Below are 17300 nucleotides of genomic sequence, written 5' to 3' on the forward strand. Positions count from 1 at the left end.
ATATCCTAAATGAGTGCAAGTAGTATCCAACACAAAGTCCTCCTCCGCTTCCCCCCCCCCCCCCCCAACTTTGATCTACAAAGAATAGAATAAAGTGCTAGAAAGTTTATCTTTACTCTGGAAATACTTAAAAAGCAGCTGGTTGCATTTCCAAGGTAACAAAGTTATTTTCTTTAGAGTCACAAGAAACAGTCAGAATACAACTTCATACCAGCCTACAATTTCAGAACAATTGGTATGGCATGTTCCTTGAACTGGTGAGAAAAATTTGTCCAGGAGGGGGGTGGGGGAATGGAAGGGAGATGCTACATATCATTTGGACATATCATTGCACGTTCTACAATCTTGAAGGTTCTTGTAGAACTTCCTGGATTAAGCGAGTGAATCACAAATTAAAAGTAGGACATCTCTATTCATAGCAGAAAATGCAACCAACTGCTTCAACTTATTATTCCTGCTGAGAGTATTCAAGGGACATTGTTATTAATGAGGAAAGGCTGTACCAGTTTGACAATTGTCTCCATCAAATCCTTGAGGACAGATGCACATGAAGTTGAGGCCTGTACCAGGCATACATGTTGCATCATTCTGACAGGGCTCTGAGTCACATGGATTTAACACTATGAAAAGAAATATTCAACAGTACTTTTAAAGTAAAGAATTGGAAGGCAAAAGGGCATGCAAGTTTGTAAAAGCAGACTGCGATGGTGACTAAAAAATAACTACAGATGAGAAAAGTCAAGTGTAGAATTTATGTGGCATGTGCAATTTGGATAATTTTGTATTCATTTTCAATAGTTCAGGTAAAATCCTGGAAAGGATTATACAGGTCATTTAACATCAACTTTCTTGTACACCAGCTCTGATCTTTATGATTACGATAATTTCATTCCTTACTTGTTTTGTTTCTAATTGATTAATAGTACAAACAATATTACAATAGTAAATCTTAAGCACTTTTATACCACCCAGTTTCTTCCTACATTAAATGTCTAGCATTATATCAAAAATATGCTTCAATATTAAATGACATATTGTATTTTCCAGCTAGTATATGGATGTTTTAATGTCAATTGAGGCACTGGAAATGCAAACTAACCATGAAAAGTGACTTTTTTGTTATAACAAGAATTTACTTAAAATTTAATATGTATTTACCATTCTGACAATTTTCTCCTTCAAACCCAAGAGGGCAATCACAGAAGAAGCCACTTCCGAGTAATGGAAAACAGGTGGCACCGTTAAGGCAAGGGTTGGAATCGCATGGATTGATGACTAAAAGCAAGATTAAAGTTTAGAAGCATTGCAGAAGATAAAAAATGAGAATATTGTACAGCTATATATAGCAGCAGCAGCTAAGCATATCCTTTGGATTCATGTTTTTATCACCTGCAGATGATATATCATTTATAGATATGAGGTAAAGCAAACTTTCTATCACCAAAAAAGAAATATGCAAACTGCACAGCAGGATAAAGTTGCTGCAATCAAAATATTAGAGCCAAGAATATATGTCAGTAAAGATTTGGAAGATATGCATAATAATTACATATCCTTTGCTTTGATGTATCCCCTAAAGATGACATATCCTGTACATCTACAGAAACTGCATAGCTGGGGTATTAAAGGTTCCCATTCATAATATATTATGAGTAGCACTAAACTTAAACAATTTGTCAGTCAAGTTTTCACAAATCACCGGCTCTTAATATCTCTATATATATGTTTGCTCTTAATATATGCTTGCACAAGATCAGCAAAAAAAGCTTCCAAAATGTGATACTTTACAACAGTTTCAACATTTTCAAAGGATTTTGTCCCTATAAATATGATTTAAAGACTTCAACTTTAAAGCAATGTAATCATTCTATTGATTTGTTTCATCAAGTTGTAGTTGATCTCTCAAGGAATTAAATCTTACGAAATTCAGACAAAGAGTTTGTGACAGAATGAGACAAATTGAAATGTTTTGCTAGCTTTTTTTAAATCATTTGAATTATTCACTAGTCTTTCTTCTATTGAATCTTAACTAGTAAATGATGTTTGGTCTTCCTTTCAATAATTAATTAGACAAGACAACTTCTCTTTGAAACTCAAACAAAAGCAAAGCAGCTTGCAGCAGAGAAACCTCAGCATTGAAAGAATAGATAAAGCCCAGCCCTCCCCTTCCAAAAAAAATCCCCTGAAAAAAAGCAGGTAAGTCAAGCACAGAGTTTGGATTAAAATATTACAATCATAATGGCAGACTATATAGAGCAATTGGTTGGACGTTGGACTTACAATGTTAAATAAACCTTACACCATTGCAGAAAAGTATTCAAACCAAGTTAAATTATGGAATGAGATACATGTAAGTAGAAGAATGTTAAATTATTATAAATGAAGAGTACAAATAGATCAGTAAATAGTGTAATGATAAAGTCAAATTTGTCAGAAAACATTGTCCCTCTTTGCTTCAGACTCCCTTTCCTTCCCTGCGCTTTCCTCCCCTTTCTGCTGTTGTCTCTCTGTATTTAAACTTTCTTCATGTAAAATTGCAGTTTATATGATTTTCATGCAAAGTAAACTTTGTAGTTGTCGTCCTGACATTTGCAATGTCAATGTATTTCAATTTTAGATGGAACTGTAAATGTATTCTTGTCAGCACCGCTTTAAATCCAATTAATATTAATTTCAATAAATATTAAACATCATGAATTATGAATATCTCGGGTTTGTCCCGAGATAAGTCATAATATCCACTGTTGTTGTTTTTTTTGTTTTTTTTTAAATCCACTTACTATTTGCGCACGTTTCACCCGTAAATTGGGGTAGACAGAGACAAACAAAACCTTCATTGGCTGTTGCTTCACAGGTACCTCCATTGGTGCAAGGACTGGAGTCACATGGGCTAATTGCTATGAAAACATTAAATATCGATAGTAATGATAGTAATGATGATGATGATAACAATATCTTCCTTTGTGCTGTCCAAATGCATCTTGGGAAGCCTCATATATAAAAACAGAGAAACATACCCATGGATACATTAGAAGGTAAAAATATCAAAATTTAATCTCAAACCATCTAATTGTTCAGACAAAATTAGAAGATAAAAAATTTGAAATAGAAAAGGGAATAAGAAAACTAAAATTAGAGGGAAAGAAAGAAAGAAAAAAGAAACAAAGATAATCAGGTAAGGAGTAAACATGTGACAATGGCTTGAAGTATAATATATTGCAATATAATGCAGTCAATATTTAGTAGTTGGAAAAGTTTTCAAGACCCAGAAAGAATTTTGTTAAAAGGAAATAAGCACATTTCACGGCTCTCATATTCCTGAACGTTCAGGTAATTACCTATGTCTCTATGTCAATTTCTCATCTAGATGATAGTTACAGGGCTTGAATTTCCCAACAGGATTATACCAGGATCTAAACAAGAGGCCCTCTAATTTTGTAATAATTTGCGATGCAATGTTTAAAACTGTCACCTAGGTTTTAAAGCAGTCAATTAATACTTTTCATGCCCAAACCTCCAAATTTTCGGGAATTGAGCCAGAAGTGGGAAGAAGGAAGTCCGATTCACAATGTGGATTTCAAATTATGCATTTTAAGGAGAAGAGTTTAAAAAAATGTGCCACACCCCCCCAGCCCCCCTCCCATTTGGTAAAAATTTCCTTTCATTATGAGTGTTTTATGAAAAATGGTGGCATATTTTTCAGCTTTCATTTTGTGTCAGCATCTACATCTGTTCTTCTCCTAATTTTTTTCAGAAGATATTATATGTTTTGTACCAAAACTGTATGGACCATGCATTCTTTTCATTGTATGGGCCATGCATTCTTTTCATTCTAAATTGTATGAGCCCTGCATTCTTTTCATTCAAAATTGTATGGGACATGCAATTTTTTCATTCCAAATTGTATGGGCCATGCATTCTGTTCATTCTAAATTGTATGAGTCATGCATTCTTTCCATTCTAAATTGTATGGGCCCTGCATTCTTTTCATTCAAAATTGTATGGGACATGCATTTTTTTCATTCTAAATTGTATGAGTCATGCATTCTTTCCATTCTAAATTGTATGGGCCATGCATTCTTTTCATTCAAAATTGTATGGGACATGCAATTTTTTCATTCCAAATTGTATGGGCCATGCATTCTTTCATTCCAAATTGTATGAGCCCTGCATTCTTTTCATTTGAAATTGTATGGGCCATGCATTCTGTTCATTCCAAATTGTATGAGTCATGCATTATTTTCCTTCTGTTTTCTTTTTTTTCCTCCAAATCCAAACAGCTTCACTTATAGAGAATATGAAAGTCTTTAATCATAGTCGTTTTAATTCCTCTGTGATTTTTAAAGTTGGCCAGAAATTAACTCCCCCAAAAATCCAAACAGTTTCACTAAAAGAGAATATCAAAGAGGTTTTGTAAAAATCATGAGATACCAAGCCATCTAAAGTTCATTGGAGAGAAATTCCTGCATGTGTGATGTAGATTTACTCTTGAAAAGTACTTTCGCTACACGAATGGAAAAATTTGGTACACCTGACAGACATTTGAATATTATCTTATCCTGAAGAGGATGAGAATACATGGGGGGGGGGGGTAGAATGATCCCTTCACCACCATCTATCTAGTAAGTTTCATTTGGTTACATTTAAATGGATCAATCTGTCAAGGAAATGTATGAAATGATTAGAAATGGTAATAAAGGTTATAAAGCTCTTACCCATCTCACAGAATTGACCGGTGAATCCAGCATTGCAGGAGCAGAAGATGGCCAAATCCAGAGATGACTGGAAGCAAACAGCTTCATTAAGACAAGGATTTGGATCACATGGGGACATCACCTCTGATAAAATATAAGTTATAGGAATGTCTACAGTGAAACCTATTTTTTCTCTCTTTCTCTTTTCTTCAAAAGTTCAAGTAAAAATATGGAACAGCAACAAAGAGTAACGAATGTTCACTTAATATGAGAGTGGGGAACTACAAATGAGTAGCTATGAAAATATCCAGTGTGACTGTGAAAATTTCTCTGCATTTCTGCTTTATCACTCTGTTTTCCAATCTTTTCAAGCTATCAACATTTCTTTGAAAACAGGAAGAAAGGAAAATGGCAAAAAACAAAGAAACAATATGAAAATAAAGCATTTTCTGTCCTTATTTGACATGAGATAATTAGCTTACAATGGTAACGTAGTGTTCCTACAATAGTGTTAAATTATACCATTAAAGTGAGCAAAGTTTTGATTGACAGGACGCAACGATACGGTCGGGACGAAGGACGGTAGTTCACTATGATCTCCTGTCTGAGCTGACTATGTATGGTAGGACAATCTCGTGGGACAACCAGCCCTAGTGACTGTCGTACTTAAGGTTCAACAAACTTTATTATTTACTATTAAAATACTGCCATATACTCATTTGTACATTCCTCTAAATATTCACAATGTTATAAGGAGCAGCTGATCAGTGGTGCAAACGATATAGGGGACATCATTCCCTCAACTTTTGAAGAAAAAAATGGTTTCCCTGATACAAGAAGTTCCCCCTCTTTGCCATAAACTGTCAAATTTCCTTTTGTTAATCACAACGAAAATTTGTGATAGGCAATTCAGAGGGTTCACTTAATTCTTGGAAGTTACTTTATCGTGTATGGTATGTATGATTGACTTTTAACCTTATGGTCATGCAGATTGCCATTTCAATTTGGCAGTTATTGATTTATAAGGAAAATTGTTGTTGCTACACACTGATTAGTCCTGTCTATTTGTCTATCCTATCTATTAGTCCAGTCTCTCAAATCTAGTATTTTGAAAGGCTGGAAGCATGTTGAGAAGTTAGTAAGTATTGCTGTAGTACACAGGTTGCAATGAAATCAACAAATAAATACAGCAAGTCAATATTTTGGCGGGTGGAGTGAATGATTTTTTTACTTTATTTTAGTCATTCAATCCCCACTTGGAACACCACAGGCCATCACAATTGCCTAACCAAGAAAGGACCCATAGATTGATCTGATCTGATTGGATATGCTGTCCATGACAGGACAACCTTAAACAAAACAACCATTGCCTTTGAACTACCCCCTGACAACTCCACTAACATTCAAAGTTTTATCCAATAAGAAATGAATTATTATACCATCACAGGTTGGTCCTTCAAATCCTGCAATACATATGCAGAGGAAGTTAAAGTCTGGCTGGGATATGCAAGTGGCTCCATTGTTACATGGTAGTAAATCGCAACGGTTGACTTCTAGAAATGGAATTAGTACAAATATTGATATATGGTTTGAGCAATAAAATAAATAACAATTTAATTGAGAAACTGTTCATTGGCACCATAATTGTATCATGATAATGAATTGTGAAAGGTTAAGTTGTATTTAATAGTAGGAATTATTTGACGTATGGGTTCAGTGACAATTATATATATCATATATGAAAACACAGTATTAACTTCATCTAAAGTTAATAGAGGAAACTCTTCACAAATCAACGTAATACACAAAATTGTATTTCACATATCCGATGTAAATGTCTAATAAATTCAACATGCATGAGTGAATTGCGTATGAATATCTTAAGCCTCTAATATGTTCAGTCTGTTCATCCATTGGTTTCAGTCTACAATAATGACACTGCCCACTGTGTCCACTCTATGTCATGTGGCATATACCTGTCCACTCTGTCACGTGACATATCCCTGTCCACTCTATGTCATCCTACAGTACCCTCAGAAGGAATAAATATTCAGGTCAACTAGGTTAACACTTGGTAAGATTAACCGGCAGGAGAAACAAAGTCTCAGCAAAGTTGGAATGGAAAATTGTAATTTACTAACAAAAGATTGTCGTAATAAAAGATCTATACATATAGCACAATGATCTCCTGTAAATCCATTCTGACAGGCATATGCCAAATGACATAGAGTAGACAGGTATATGAAAAAGCTAGTCTTAGTCAACTATTAAACTTAGTCAAATAGTAAAAGCTAGTCTTAGTCAACTCTTCCATCCTTCTAAGTTCTTCTGTTACAATGTTGCATCAGTATGCTTCCTAAATTGATACAATACTTATACTGAATAATCAGTGTGACAGAGCATAGATGTTCAGATAAAGATAGGATGTTTGCTATCATAGTTTTCAAAGGGACATTAAAAGAGAACTTTTTATATTGTAGCAAATTTCAATTGTGTAACATCATAACTACAAAGTCTAGACAAATAGCTGTTGGGGAGAATATCTGAAGATCAGCATGGAGAGCTGTCACTTTAGTTAGGAAAATTAACTATACCTATATTACAAACATCTCCTTCAAAGCCATCAGGACAGGTACAGATGAAGTTAAGACCACCAACAGAGGAGCAAGTAGCTCCATTCATACAGGGATTAGTGTCACATGGATCAATGACTGTGGATTAATAGATGAATGATGAGTGACACTCAATGAAATTTATGTTAACTTCAAAACTATTTTCAGTGAAGTATGTGAAATATTGTGAATATAACAAAGAGAGTAACAATTTATGGAACATGCAATGTAGTTCAACAAGAGATATGCTTCATAGAAGGGATACTTTTTTACTATTAAAAACAGGTACAGTTACCAGTTTGAAGTGTTACAAATTATTAACAAGTTTTCTATCAACTGTTTAACAAAGTCAGAGAAAGAGAATTAACTTATATCGTACCAGTTTCACAAGTTTGTCCTGCAAAGCCACTAGGGCACTGACAAAAGAAAGCGCTGAGACCTAGGTCAATGCAAGTCCCTCCATTTAGACAAGGATCACTGCTACATGGAATGACTGATGGTACAATGAAACAATGTAATGTTAATTGTATGGAACCAAATATAAAATACAAAAATATTAAGGAGGGCTAAAACCTTGAAAATTCTGAAAGCTTTTAATGAGTTTCAGAAAAAGGGTCCCCAAAGATAGAAAGATTTGAAATTGTTTGTTATTAAGTGCAAATGATTGAAAATGCTAAGGGTCAAATAAAGTGAAAATTACCATCTCCACAGAGATTGCCAATGAATCGATCTAAGCAAATACATGTGAACTGAGCTCCAATAGTGGGTGTGCATGCTGCACCATTTAGACAGGGATTAGCGTCACAGGGATTAACGACTACGGATTAATGGATACAAAGATGGAGTGTAGAAAACAACCTATGAAACATTTCATTTGTCCAGATTAACACAAAACTTCCAATTGACCAAAATGATGAATATTTTACAAATCATGGTTTCCTAATTTCAATACTAATGTTGCATATTCATTATGCAAGAACAGTCATACAAAAGAAGTGACAACAATAATTAGTTGACTATAAAGTCACTCAGCATCCCAGAGTAAATACCAGTTTATTCTCATGACAGTACGATGGATTTTGTTATATTTAATGTTAGTCTTAGTCAACTCTTCCATTCCTTCTAGGTTCTTCTGTTCCATAGATATTCAGATCAAGACAGGATGTTTGCTATCATAGTTTTCAAAGGGACGCTAAAAGAGAACTTTGTATATCGTAGCAAATTTCCAATTGTGTAACATCATTTCTACAAAGTCCAGACAAATAACTGTTGGGGAGGATATCTGAAGATCAGCATGGAGAGCTGTCACTTGATATTAGGAAAATTAACTATACCTATATCGCAAACATCTCCTTCAAAGCCATCAGGACAGGTACAGATGAAGTTAAGTCCACCAAGAGAGGAGCAAGTAGCTCCATTCATACAGGGATTAGTGTCACATGGATCAATGACTGTGGATTAATAGATGAATGATGAGTAACACTCAATGAAATTTATGTTAATTTCAAAACTACTTTCAGTGAAGTATGTGAAATATTGTGAATATAAAAAAGAGAGTAACAATTTATGGAACATACAATGTAGTTCAACTAGAGATATGCTTCACAAAAGGATACTCTTTAATATCAGGGACAGATACAATTACCAGTTTCCAGAGTTACAAATTATTAACAAGTTTTCTATCAACTGTTTAACAAAGTCTGGAGAAGAGAATTAACTAATATCGTACCAATTTCACAAGTTTGTCCTGCAAAGCCACTAGGGCACTGACAAAAGAAAGCGCTGAGACCTAAGTCAAAGCAAGTTCCTCCATTCAGACAAGGATCACTGCTACATGGAATGACTGATGGTACAATGAAACAATGTTATATTAATTGTATGGAACCAAGGATAAAATACAAAAATAATAAGGAGGGCTAAAACCTTGGAAATTCAGAAAGGTTTTAATGAGTTTCAGAAAAGAGGTCCACAAAGATAGAAAGATTTGAAATTGTTTGTTATTAAGTGCAAATGATTGAAAATGCTAAGGGTCAAATAAAGTGAAAATTACCATCTCCACAGAGGTTGCCAGTGAATCCATCTAAGCAAATACATGTGAACTGAGCTCCAATAGTGGGTGTGCATGCTGCACCATTTAGACAGGGATTAGCGTCACAGGGATTAACGACTACGAATTAATGGATACAAAGATGGAGTGTAGAAAAACAACCTATGAAACATTTCATTTGTCCAGATTAACACAAAACTTCCAATTGACCAAAATGATGAATATTTTACAAATCATGGTTTCCTAATTTCAATACTAATGTTGCATATTCATTATGCAAGAACAGTCATACAAAAGAAGTGACAACAATAATTAGTTGACTATAAATTCACTCAGCATCCCAGAGTAAAAACCAGTTTTTATTCTCAAGGCAGTACGAGGAGTTTGTTTTATTAAAATTTAGTCTCAGTCAACTCTTCCATTCCTTCTAAGTTCTTCTGTTTCAATGTTGCATCAGTATGCTTCCTAAATTGATACAGTATTTATACTGAATAATCAGTGTGACAGAGCATAGATATTCAGATAAAGACAGGATGTTTACTATCATAGTTGTTAAAGGGACATTGAAAGAGATCTTTTAATATCGTACCAAATATCCAATTGTGTTACATCATTACTACAAAGTCTAGACAAATAACTGTTGGGGAGGATATCTGACAATCAGCATGGAGAGCTGACACTTGATGTTAGGAAAACTAACTATACCTATATCACAAACATCTCCTTCAAAGCCATCAGGACAGGTACAGATGAAGTTAAGTCCACCAAGAGAGGAGCAAGTGGCTCCATTCATACAGGGATTAGTGTCACATGGATCAATGACTGTGGATTAATAGATGAATGATGAGTAACACTCAATGAAATTTATGTTAACTTCAAAACTACTTTCAGTGAAGTATGTGAAATATTGTGGATATAACAAAGAGAGTAACAATTTATGGAACATATAATGTAGTTCAACTAGAGATATGCTTCACAAAAGGATAATCTTTAATATCAGAGACAAGTTCAATTACCAGTTTCCAGAGTTACAAATTATTAACAAGTTTTCTATCAACAGTTTAACAAAGTCTGGAGAAGAGAATTAACTAATATCGTACCAGTTTCACAAGTTTGTCCAGCAAAGCCACTAAGGCACTGACAAAAGAAAGCGCTGAGACCTAGGTCAATGCAAGTCCCTCCATTTAGACAAGGATTACTGCTACATGGAATGACTGATGGTACAATGTAACAATGTAATGTTAATTGAATGGAACCAAGGATAAAATACAAAAATATTAAGAAGTGCTAAAACCTTGGAAATTCAGAAAGGTTTTAATGAGTTACAGAAATGTGGTCCATAAAGGAAGAAGGATATGAAATTGTTTGTTATTAAGATTAACAAGATCGAAAATGCTTAGGGTAAAATTACCATCTCCACAGAGGTTGCCAGTGAATCCATCTAAGCAAGTACATGTGAACTGAGCTCCAATAGTGGGTGTGCATGCTGCACCATTTAGACAGGGATTAGCGTCACAGGGATTAACGACTACGGATTAATGGATACAAAGATGGAGTGTAGAAAACAACCTATGAAACATTTCATTTGTCCAGATTAACACAAAACTTCCAATTGACCAAAATGATGAATATTTTACAAATCATGGTTTCCTAATTTCAATACTAATGTTGCATATTCATTATGCAAGAACAGTCATACAAAAGAAGTGACAACAATAATTAGTTGACTATAAATTCACTCAGCATCCCAGAGTAAAAACCAGTTTTTATTCTCAAGGCAGTACGAGGAGTTTCTTTTACTAAAATTTAGTCTCAGTCAACTCTTCCATTCCTTCTAAGTTCTTCTGTTTCAATGTTGCATCAGTATGCTTCCTAAATTGATACAGTATTTATACTGAATAATCAGTGTGACAGAGCATAGATATTCAGATAAAGACAGGATGTTTACTATCATAGTTGTTAAAGGGACGTTGAAAGAGAACTTTTAATATCGTACCAAATATCCAATTGTGTTACATCATTACTACAAAGTCTAGACAAATAACTGTTGGGGAGGATATCTGAAAATCAGCATGGAGAGCTGTCACTTTAGTTAGGAAAATTAACTATACCTATATCACAAACATCTCCTTCAAAGCCATCAGGACAGGTACAGATGAAGTTAAGTCCACCAAGAGAGGAGCAAGTAGCTCCATTCATACAGGGATTAGTGTCACATGGATCAATGACTGTGGATTAATAGATGAATGATGAGTAACACTCAATGAAATTTATGTTAACTTCAAAACTACTTTCAGTAAAGTATGTGAAATATTGTGAATATAACAACGAGAGTAACAATTTATGGAACATACAATGTACTGTAGTTCAACTAGAGATATGCTTCACAAAACGATACTCTTTAATATCAGGGACAGGTACAATTACCAGTTTCCAGAGGTACAAATTATTAACAAGTTTTCTATCAACTGTTTAACAAAGTATGGAGAAGAGAATTAACTAATATCGTACCAGTTTCACAAGTTTGTCCTGCAAAGCCACTAGGGCACTGACAAAAGAAAGCGATGAGACCTAGGTCAATGCAAGTCCCTCCATTTAGACAAGGGTCACTGCTACATGGAATGACTGATGGTACAATGAAACAATGTAATGTTAATTGTATGGAACCAAATATAAAATACGAAAATATTATGGAGGGCTAAAACCTTGAAAATTCTGAAAGCTTTTAATGAGTTTCAGAAAAGAGGTCAACAAAGATAGAAAGATTTGAAATTGTTTGTTATTAAGTGCAAATGATTGAAAATGCTAAGGGTCAAATAAAGTGAAAATTACCATCTCCACAGAGGTTGCCAATGAATTGATCTAAGCAAATACATGTGAACTGAGCTCCAATAGTGGGTGTGCATGCTGCACCATTTAGACAGGGATTAGCGTCACAGGGATTAACGACTACGGATTAATGGATACAAAGATGGAGTGTAGAAAACAACCTATGAAACATTTCATTTGTCCAGATTAACACAAAACTTCCAATTGACCAAAATGATGAATATTTTACAAATCATGGTTTCCTAATTTCAATACTAATGTTGCATATTCATTATGCAAGAACAGTCATACAAAAGAAGTGACAACAATAATTAGTTGACTATAAAGTCACTCAGCATCCCAGAGTAAATACCAGTTTATTCTCATGACAGTACGATGGATTTTGTTATATTTAATGTTAGTCTTAGTCAACTCTTCCATTCCTTCTAGGTTCTTCTGTTCCATAGATATTCAGATCAAGACAGATGTTTGCTATCATAGTTTTCAAAGGGACGCTAAAAGAGAACTTTGTATATCGTAGCAAATTTCCAATTGTGTAACATCATTTCTACAAAGTCCAGACAAATAACTGTTGGGGAGGATATCTGAAAATCAGCATGGAGAGCTGTCACTTGATATTAGGAAAATAACTATACCTATATCGCAAACATCTCCTTCAAAGCCATCAGGACAGGTACAGGTGAAGTTAAGTCCACCAAGAGAGGAGCAAGTAGCTCCATTCATACAGGGATTAGTGTCACATGGATCAATGACTGTGGATTAATAGATGAATGATGAGTAACACTCAATGAAATTTATGTTAATTTCAAAACTACTTTCAGTGAAGTATGTGAAATATTGTGAATATAAAAAAGAGAGTAACAATTTATGGAACATACAATGTAGTTCAACTAGAGATATGCTTCACAAAAGGATACTCTTTAATATCAGGGACAGATACAATTACCAGTTTCCAGAGTTACAAATTATTAACAAGTTTTCTATCAACTGTTTAACAAAGTCTGGAGAAGAGAATTAACTAATATCGTACCAATTTCACAAGTTTGTCCTGCAAAGCCACTAGGGCACTGACAAAAGAAAGCGCTGAGACCTAAGTCAAAGCAAGTTCCTCCATTCAGACAAGGATCACTGCTACATGGAATGACTGATGGTACAATGAAACAATGTTATATTAATTGTATGGAACCAAGGATAAAATACAAAAATAATAAGGAGGGCTAAAACCTTGGAAATTCAGAAAGGTTTTAATGAGTTTCAGAAAAGAGGTCCACAAAGATAGAAAGATTTGAAATTGTTTGTTATTAAGTGCAAATGATTGAAAATGCTAAGGGTCAAATAAAGTGAAAATTACCATCTCCACAGAGGTTGCCAGTGAATCCATCTAAGCAAATACATGTGAACTGAGCTCCAATAGTGGGTGTGCATGCTGCACCATTTAGACAGGGATTAGCGTCACAGGGATTAACGACTACGGATTAATGGATACAAAGATGGAGTGTAGAAAAACAACCTATGAAACATTTCATTTGTCCAGATTAACACAAAACTTCCAATTGACCAAAATGATGAATATTTTACAAATCATGGTTTCCTAATTTCAATACTAATGTTGCATATTCATTATGCAAGAACAGTCATACAAAACAAGTGACAACAATAATTAGTTGACTATAAATTCACTCAGCATCCCAGAGTAAAAACCAGTTTTTATTCTCAAGGCAGTACGAGGAGTTTGTTTTATTAAAATTTAGTCTCAGTCAACTCTTCCATTCCTTCTAAGTTCTTCTGTTTCAATGTTGCATCAGTATGCTTCCTAAATTGACACAGTATTTATACTGAATAATCAGTGTGACAGAGCATAGATATTCAGATAAAGACAGGATGTTTACTATCATAGTTGTTAAAGGGACATTGAAAGAGATCTTTTAATATCGTACCAAATATCCAATTGTGTTACATCATTACTACAAAGTCTAGACAAATAACTGTTGGGGAGGATATCTGACAATCAGCATGGAGAGCTGACACTTGATGTTAGGAAAACTAACTATACCTATATCACAAACATCTCCTTCAAAGCCATCAGGACAGGTACAGATGAAGTTAAGTCCACCAAGAGAGGAGCAAGTGGCTCCATTCATACAGGGATTAGTGTCACATGGATCAATGACTGTGGATTAATAGATGAATGATGAGTAACACTCAATGAAATTTATGTTAACTTCAAAACTACTTTCAGTGAAGTATGTGAAATATTGTGGATATAACAAAGAGAGTAACAATTTATGGAACATATAATGTAGTTCAACTAGAGATATGCTTCACAAAAGGATAATCTTTAATATCAGAGACAGGTTCAATTACCAGTTTCCAGAGTTACAAATTATTAACAAGTTTTCTATCAACAGTTTAACAAAGTCTGGAGAAGAGAATTAACTAATATCGTACCAGTTTCACAAGTTTGTCCAGCAAAGCCACTAAGGCACTGACAAAAGAAAGCGCTGAGACCTAGGTCAATGCAAGTCCCTCCATTTAGACAAGGATTACTGCTACATGGAATGACTGATGGTACAATGTAACAATGTAATGTTAATTGAATGGAACCAAGGATAAAATACAAAAATATTAAGAAGTGCTAAAACCTTGGAAATTCAGAAAGGTTTTAATGAGTTACAGAAATGTGGTCCATAAAGGAAGAAGGATATGAAATTGTTTGTTATTAAGATTAACAAGATCGAAAATGCTTAGGGTAAAATTACCATCTCCACAGAGGTTGCCAGTGAATCCATCTAAGCAAGTACATGTGAACTGAGCTCCAATAGTGGGTGTGCATGCTGCACCATTTAGACAGGGATTAGCGTCACAGGGATTAACGACTACGGATTAATGGATACAAAGATGGAGTGTAGAAAACAACCTATGAAACATTTCATTTGTCCAGATTAACACAAAACTTCCAATTGACCAAAATGATGAATATTTTACAAATCATGGTTTCCTAATTTCAATACTAATGTTGCATATTCATTATGCAAGAACAGTCATACAAAAGAAGTGACAACAATAATTAGTTGACTATAAATTCACTCAGCATCCCAGAGTAAAAACCAGTTTTTATTCTCAAGGCAGTACGAGGAGTTTATTTTACTAAAATTTAGTCTCAGTCAACTCTTCCATTCCTTCTAAGTTCTTCTGTTTCAATGTTGCATCAGTATGCTTCCTAAATTGATACAGTATTTATACTGAATAATCAGTGTGACAGAGCATAGATATTCAGATAAAGACAGGATGTTTACTATCATAGTTGTTAAAGGGACGTTGAAAGAGAACTTTTAATATCGTACCAAATATCCAATTGTGTTACATCATTACTACAAAGTCTAGACAAATAACTGTTGGGGAGGATATCTGAAAATCAGCATGGAGAGCTGTCACTTTAGTTAGGAAAATTAACTATACCTATATCACAAACATCTCCTTCAAAGCCATCAGGACAGGTACAGATGAAGTTAAGTCCACCAAGAGAGGAGCAAGTAGCTCCATTCATACAGGGATTAGTGTCACATGGATCAATGACTGTGGATTAATAGATGAATGATGAGTAACACTCAATGAAATTTATGTTAACTTCAAAACTACTTTCAGTAAAGTATGTGAAATATTGTGAATATAACAAAGAGAGTAACAATTTATGGAACATACAATGTACTGTAGTTCAACTAGAGATATGCTTCACAAAACGATACTCTTTAATATCAGGGACAGGTACAATTACCAGTTTCCAGAGGTACAAATTATTAACAAGTTTTCTATCAACTGTTTAACAAAGTATGGAGAAGAGAATTAACTAATATCGTACCAGTTTCACAAGTTTGTCCTGCAAAGCCACTAGGGCACTGACAAAAGAAAGCGATGAGACCTAGGTCAATGCAAGTCCCTCCATTTAGACAAGGGTCACTGCTACATGGAATGACTGATGGTACAATGAAACAATGTAATGTTAATTGTATGGAACCAAATATAAAATACGAAAATATTAAGGAGGGCTAAAACCTTGAAAATTCTGAAAGCTTTTAATGAGTTTCAGAAAAGAGGTCAACAAAGATAGAAAGATTTGAAATTGTTTGTTATTAAGTGCAAATGATTGAAAATGCTAAGGGTCAAATAAAGTGAAAATTACCATCTCCACAGAGGTTGCCAGTGAATCCATCTAAGCAAATACATGTGAACTGAGCTCCAATAGTGGGTGTGCATGCTGCACCATTTAGACAGGGATTAGCGTCACAGGGATTAACGACTACGGATTAATGGATACAAAGATGGAGTGTAGAAAACAACCTATGAAACATTTCATTTGTCCAGATTAACACAAAACTTCCAATTGACCAAAATGATGAATATTTTACAAATCATGGTTTCCTAATTTCAATACTAATGTTGCATATTCATTATGCAAGAACAGTCATACAAAACAAGTGACAACAATAATTAGTTGACTATAAATTCACTCAGCATCCCAGAGTAAAAACCAGTTTTTATTCTCAAGGCAGTACGAGGAGTTTGTTTTATTAAAATTTAGTCTCAGTCAACTCTTCCAATCCTTCTAAGTGCTTCTGTTTCAATGTTGCATCAGTATGCTTCCTAAATTGATACAGTATTTATACTGAATAATCAGTGTGACAGAGCATAGATATTCAGATAAAGACAGGATGTTTACTATCATAGTTGTTAAAGGGACTTTTAAAGAGAACTTTTAATATAGTACCAAATTTCCAATTGCGTAACATCATTACTACAAAGTCTAGACAAATAGCTGTTGGGGAGGATATCTGAAAATCAGCATGGAGAGCTGTCACTTTAGTTAGGAAAATTAACTATACCTATATCGCAAACATCTCCTTCAAAGCCATCAGGACAGGTACAGATGAAGTTAAGTCCACCAAGAGAGGAGCAAGTAGCTCCATTCATACAGGGATTAGTGTCACATGGATCAATGACTGTGGATTAATAGATGAATGATGAGTAACACTCAATGAAATTTATGTTAACTTCAAAACTACTTTCAGTAAAGTATGTGAAATATTGTGAATATAACAAAGAGAGTAACAATTTATGGAA

At 34.4% G+C, this 17300-nt stretch overlaps 1 protein-coding gene across 1 annotated transcript in view; it reads right to left on the reverse strand.

Annotated features, from left to right (window-relative positions):
- The window catches only part of LOC139960239 (uncharacterized), a 150678-nt gene that overhangs the window by 52137 nt on the left and 81241 nt on the right, over nt 1-17300 (reverse strand). The window contains exons 91-116 of the mRNA XM_071958438.1: nt 17063-17179; nt 16363-16479; nt 16042-16155; nt 15642-15758; nt 14942-15058; nt 14631-14744; nt 14236-14352; nt 13534-13650; nt 13213-13326; nt 12818-12934; nt 11865-11978; nt 11465-11581; nt 10765-10881; nt 10454-10567; nt 10059-10175; nt 9357-9473; nt 9036-9149; nt 8641-8757; nt 8007-8123; nt 7686-7799; nt 7289-7405; nt 6134-6247; nt 4716-4838; nt 2781-2897; nt 1159-1275; nt 504-620 (exon numbers count right to left, since the gene is read on the reverse strand). Of these exons, the coding sequence (XP_071814539.1) occupies nt 504-620; nt 1159-1275; nt 2781-2897; nt 4716-4838; nt 6134-6247; nt 7289-7405; nt 7686-7799; nt 8007-8123; nt 8641-8757; nt 9036-9149; nt 9357-9473; nt 10059-10175; nt 10454-10567; nt 10765-10881; nt 11465-11581; nt 11865-11978; nt 12818-12934; nt 13213-13326; nt 13534-13650; nt 14236-14352; nt 14631-14744; nt 14942-15058; nt 15642-15758; nt 16042-16155; nt 16363-16479; nt 17063-17179 (3024 nt within the window). The remainder of the gene's footprint in view (nt 1-503; nt 621-1158; nt 1276-2780; nt 2898-4715; nt 4839-6133; nt 6248-7288; nt 7406-7685; nt 7800-8006; nt 8124-8640; nt 8758-9035; nt 9150-9356; nt 9474-10058; nt 10176-10453; nt 10568-10764; nt 10882-11464; nt 11582-11864; nt 11979-12817; nt 12935-13212; nt 13327-13533; nt 13651-14235; nt 14353-14630; nt 14745-14941; nt 15059-15641; nt 15759-16041; nt 16156-16362; nt 16480-17062; nt 17180-17300) is intronic.

Source organism: Apostichopus japonicus, chromosome 19 (genome assembly GCF_037975245.1).
Source record: "Apostichopus japonicus isolate 1M-3 chromosome 19, ASM3797524v1, whole genome shotgun sequence".
Lineage (NCBI taxonomy): Eukaryota > Metazoa > Echinodermata > Holothuroidea > Aspidochirotida > Stichopodidae > Apostichopus > Apostichopus japonicus.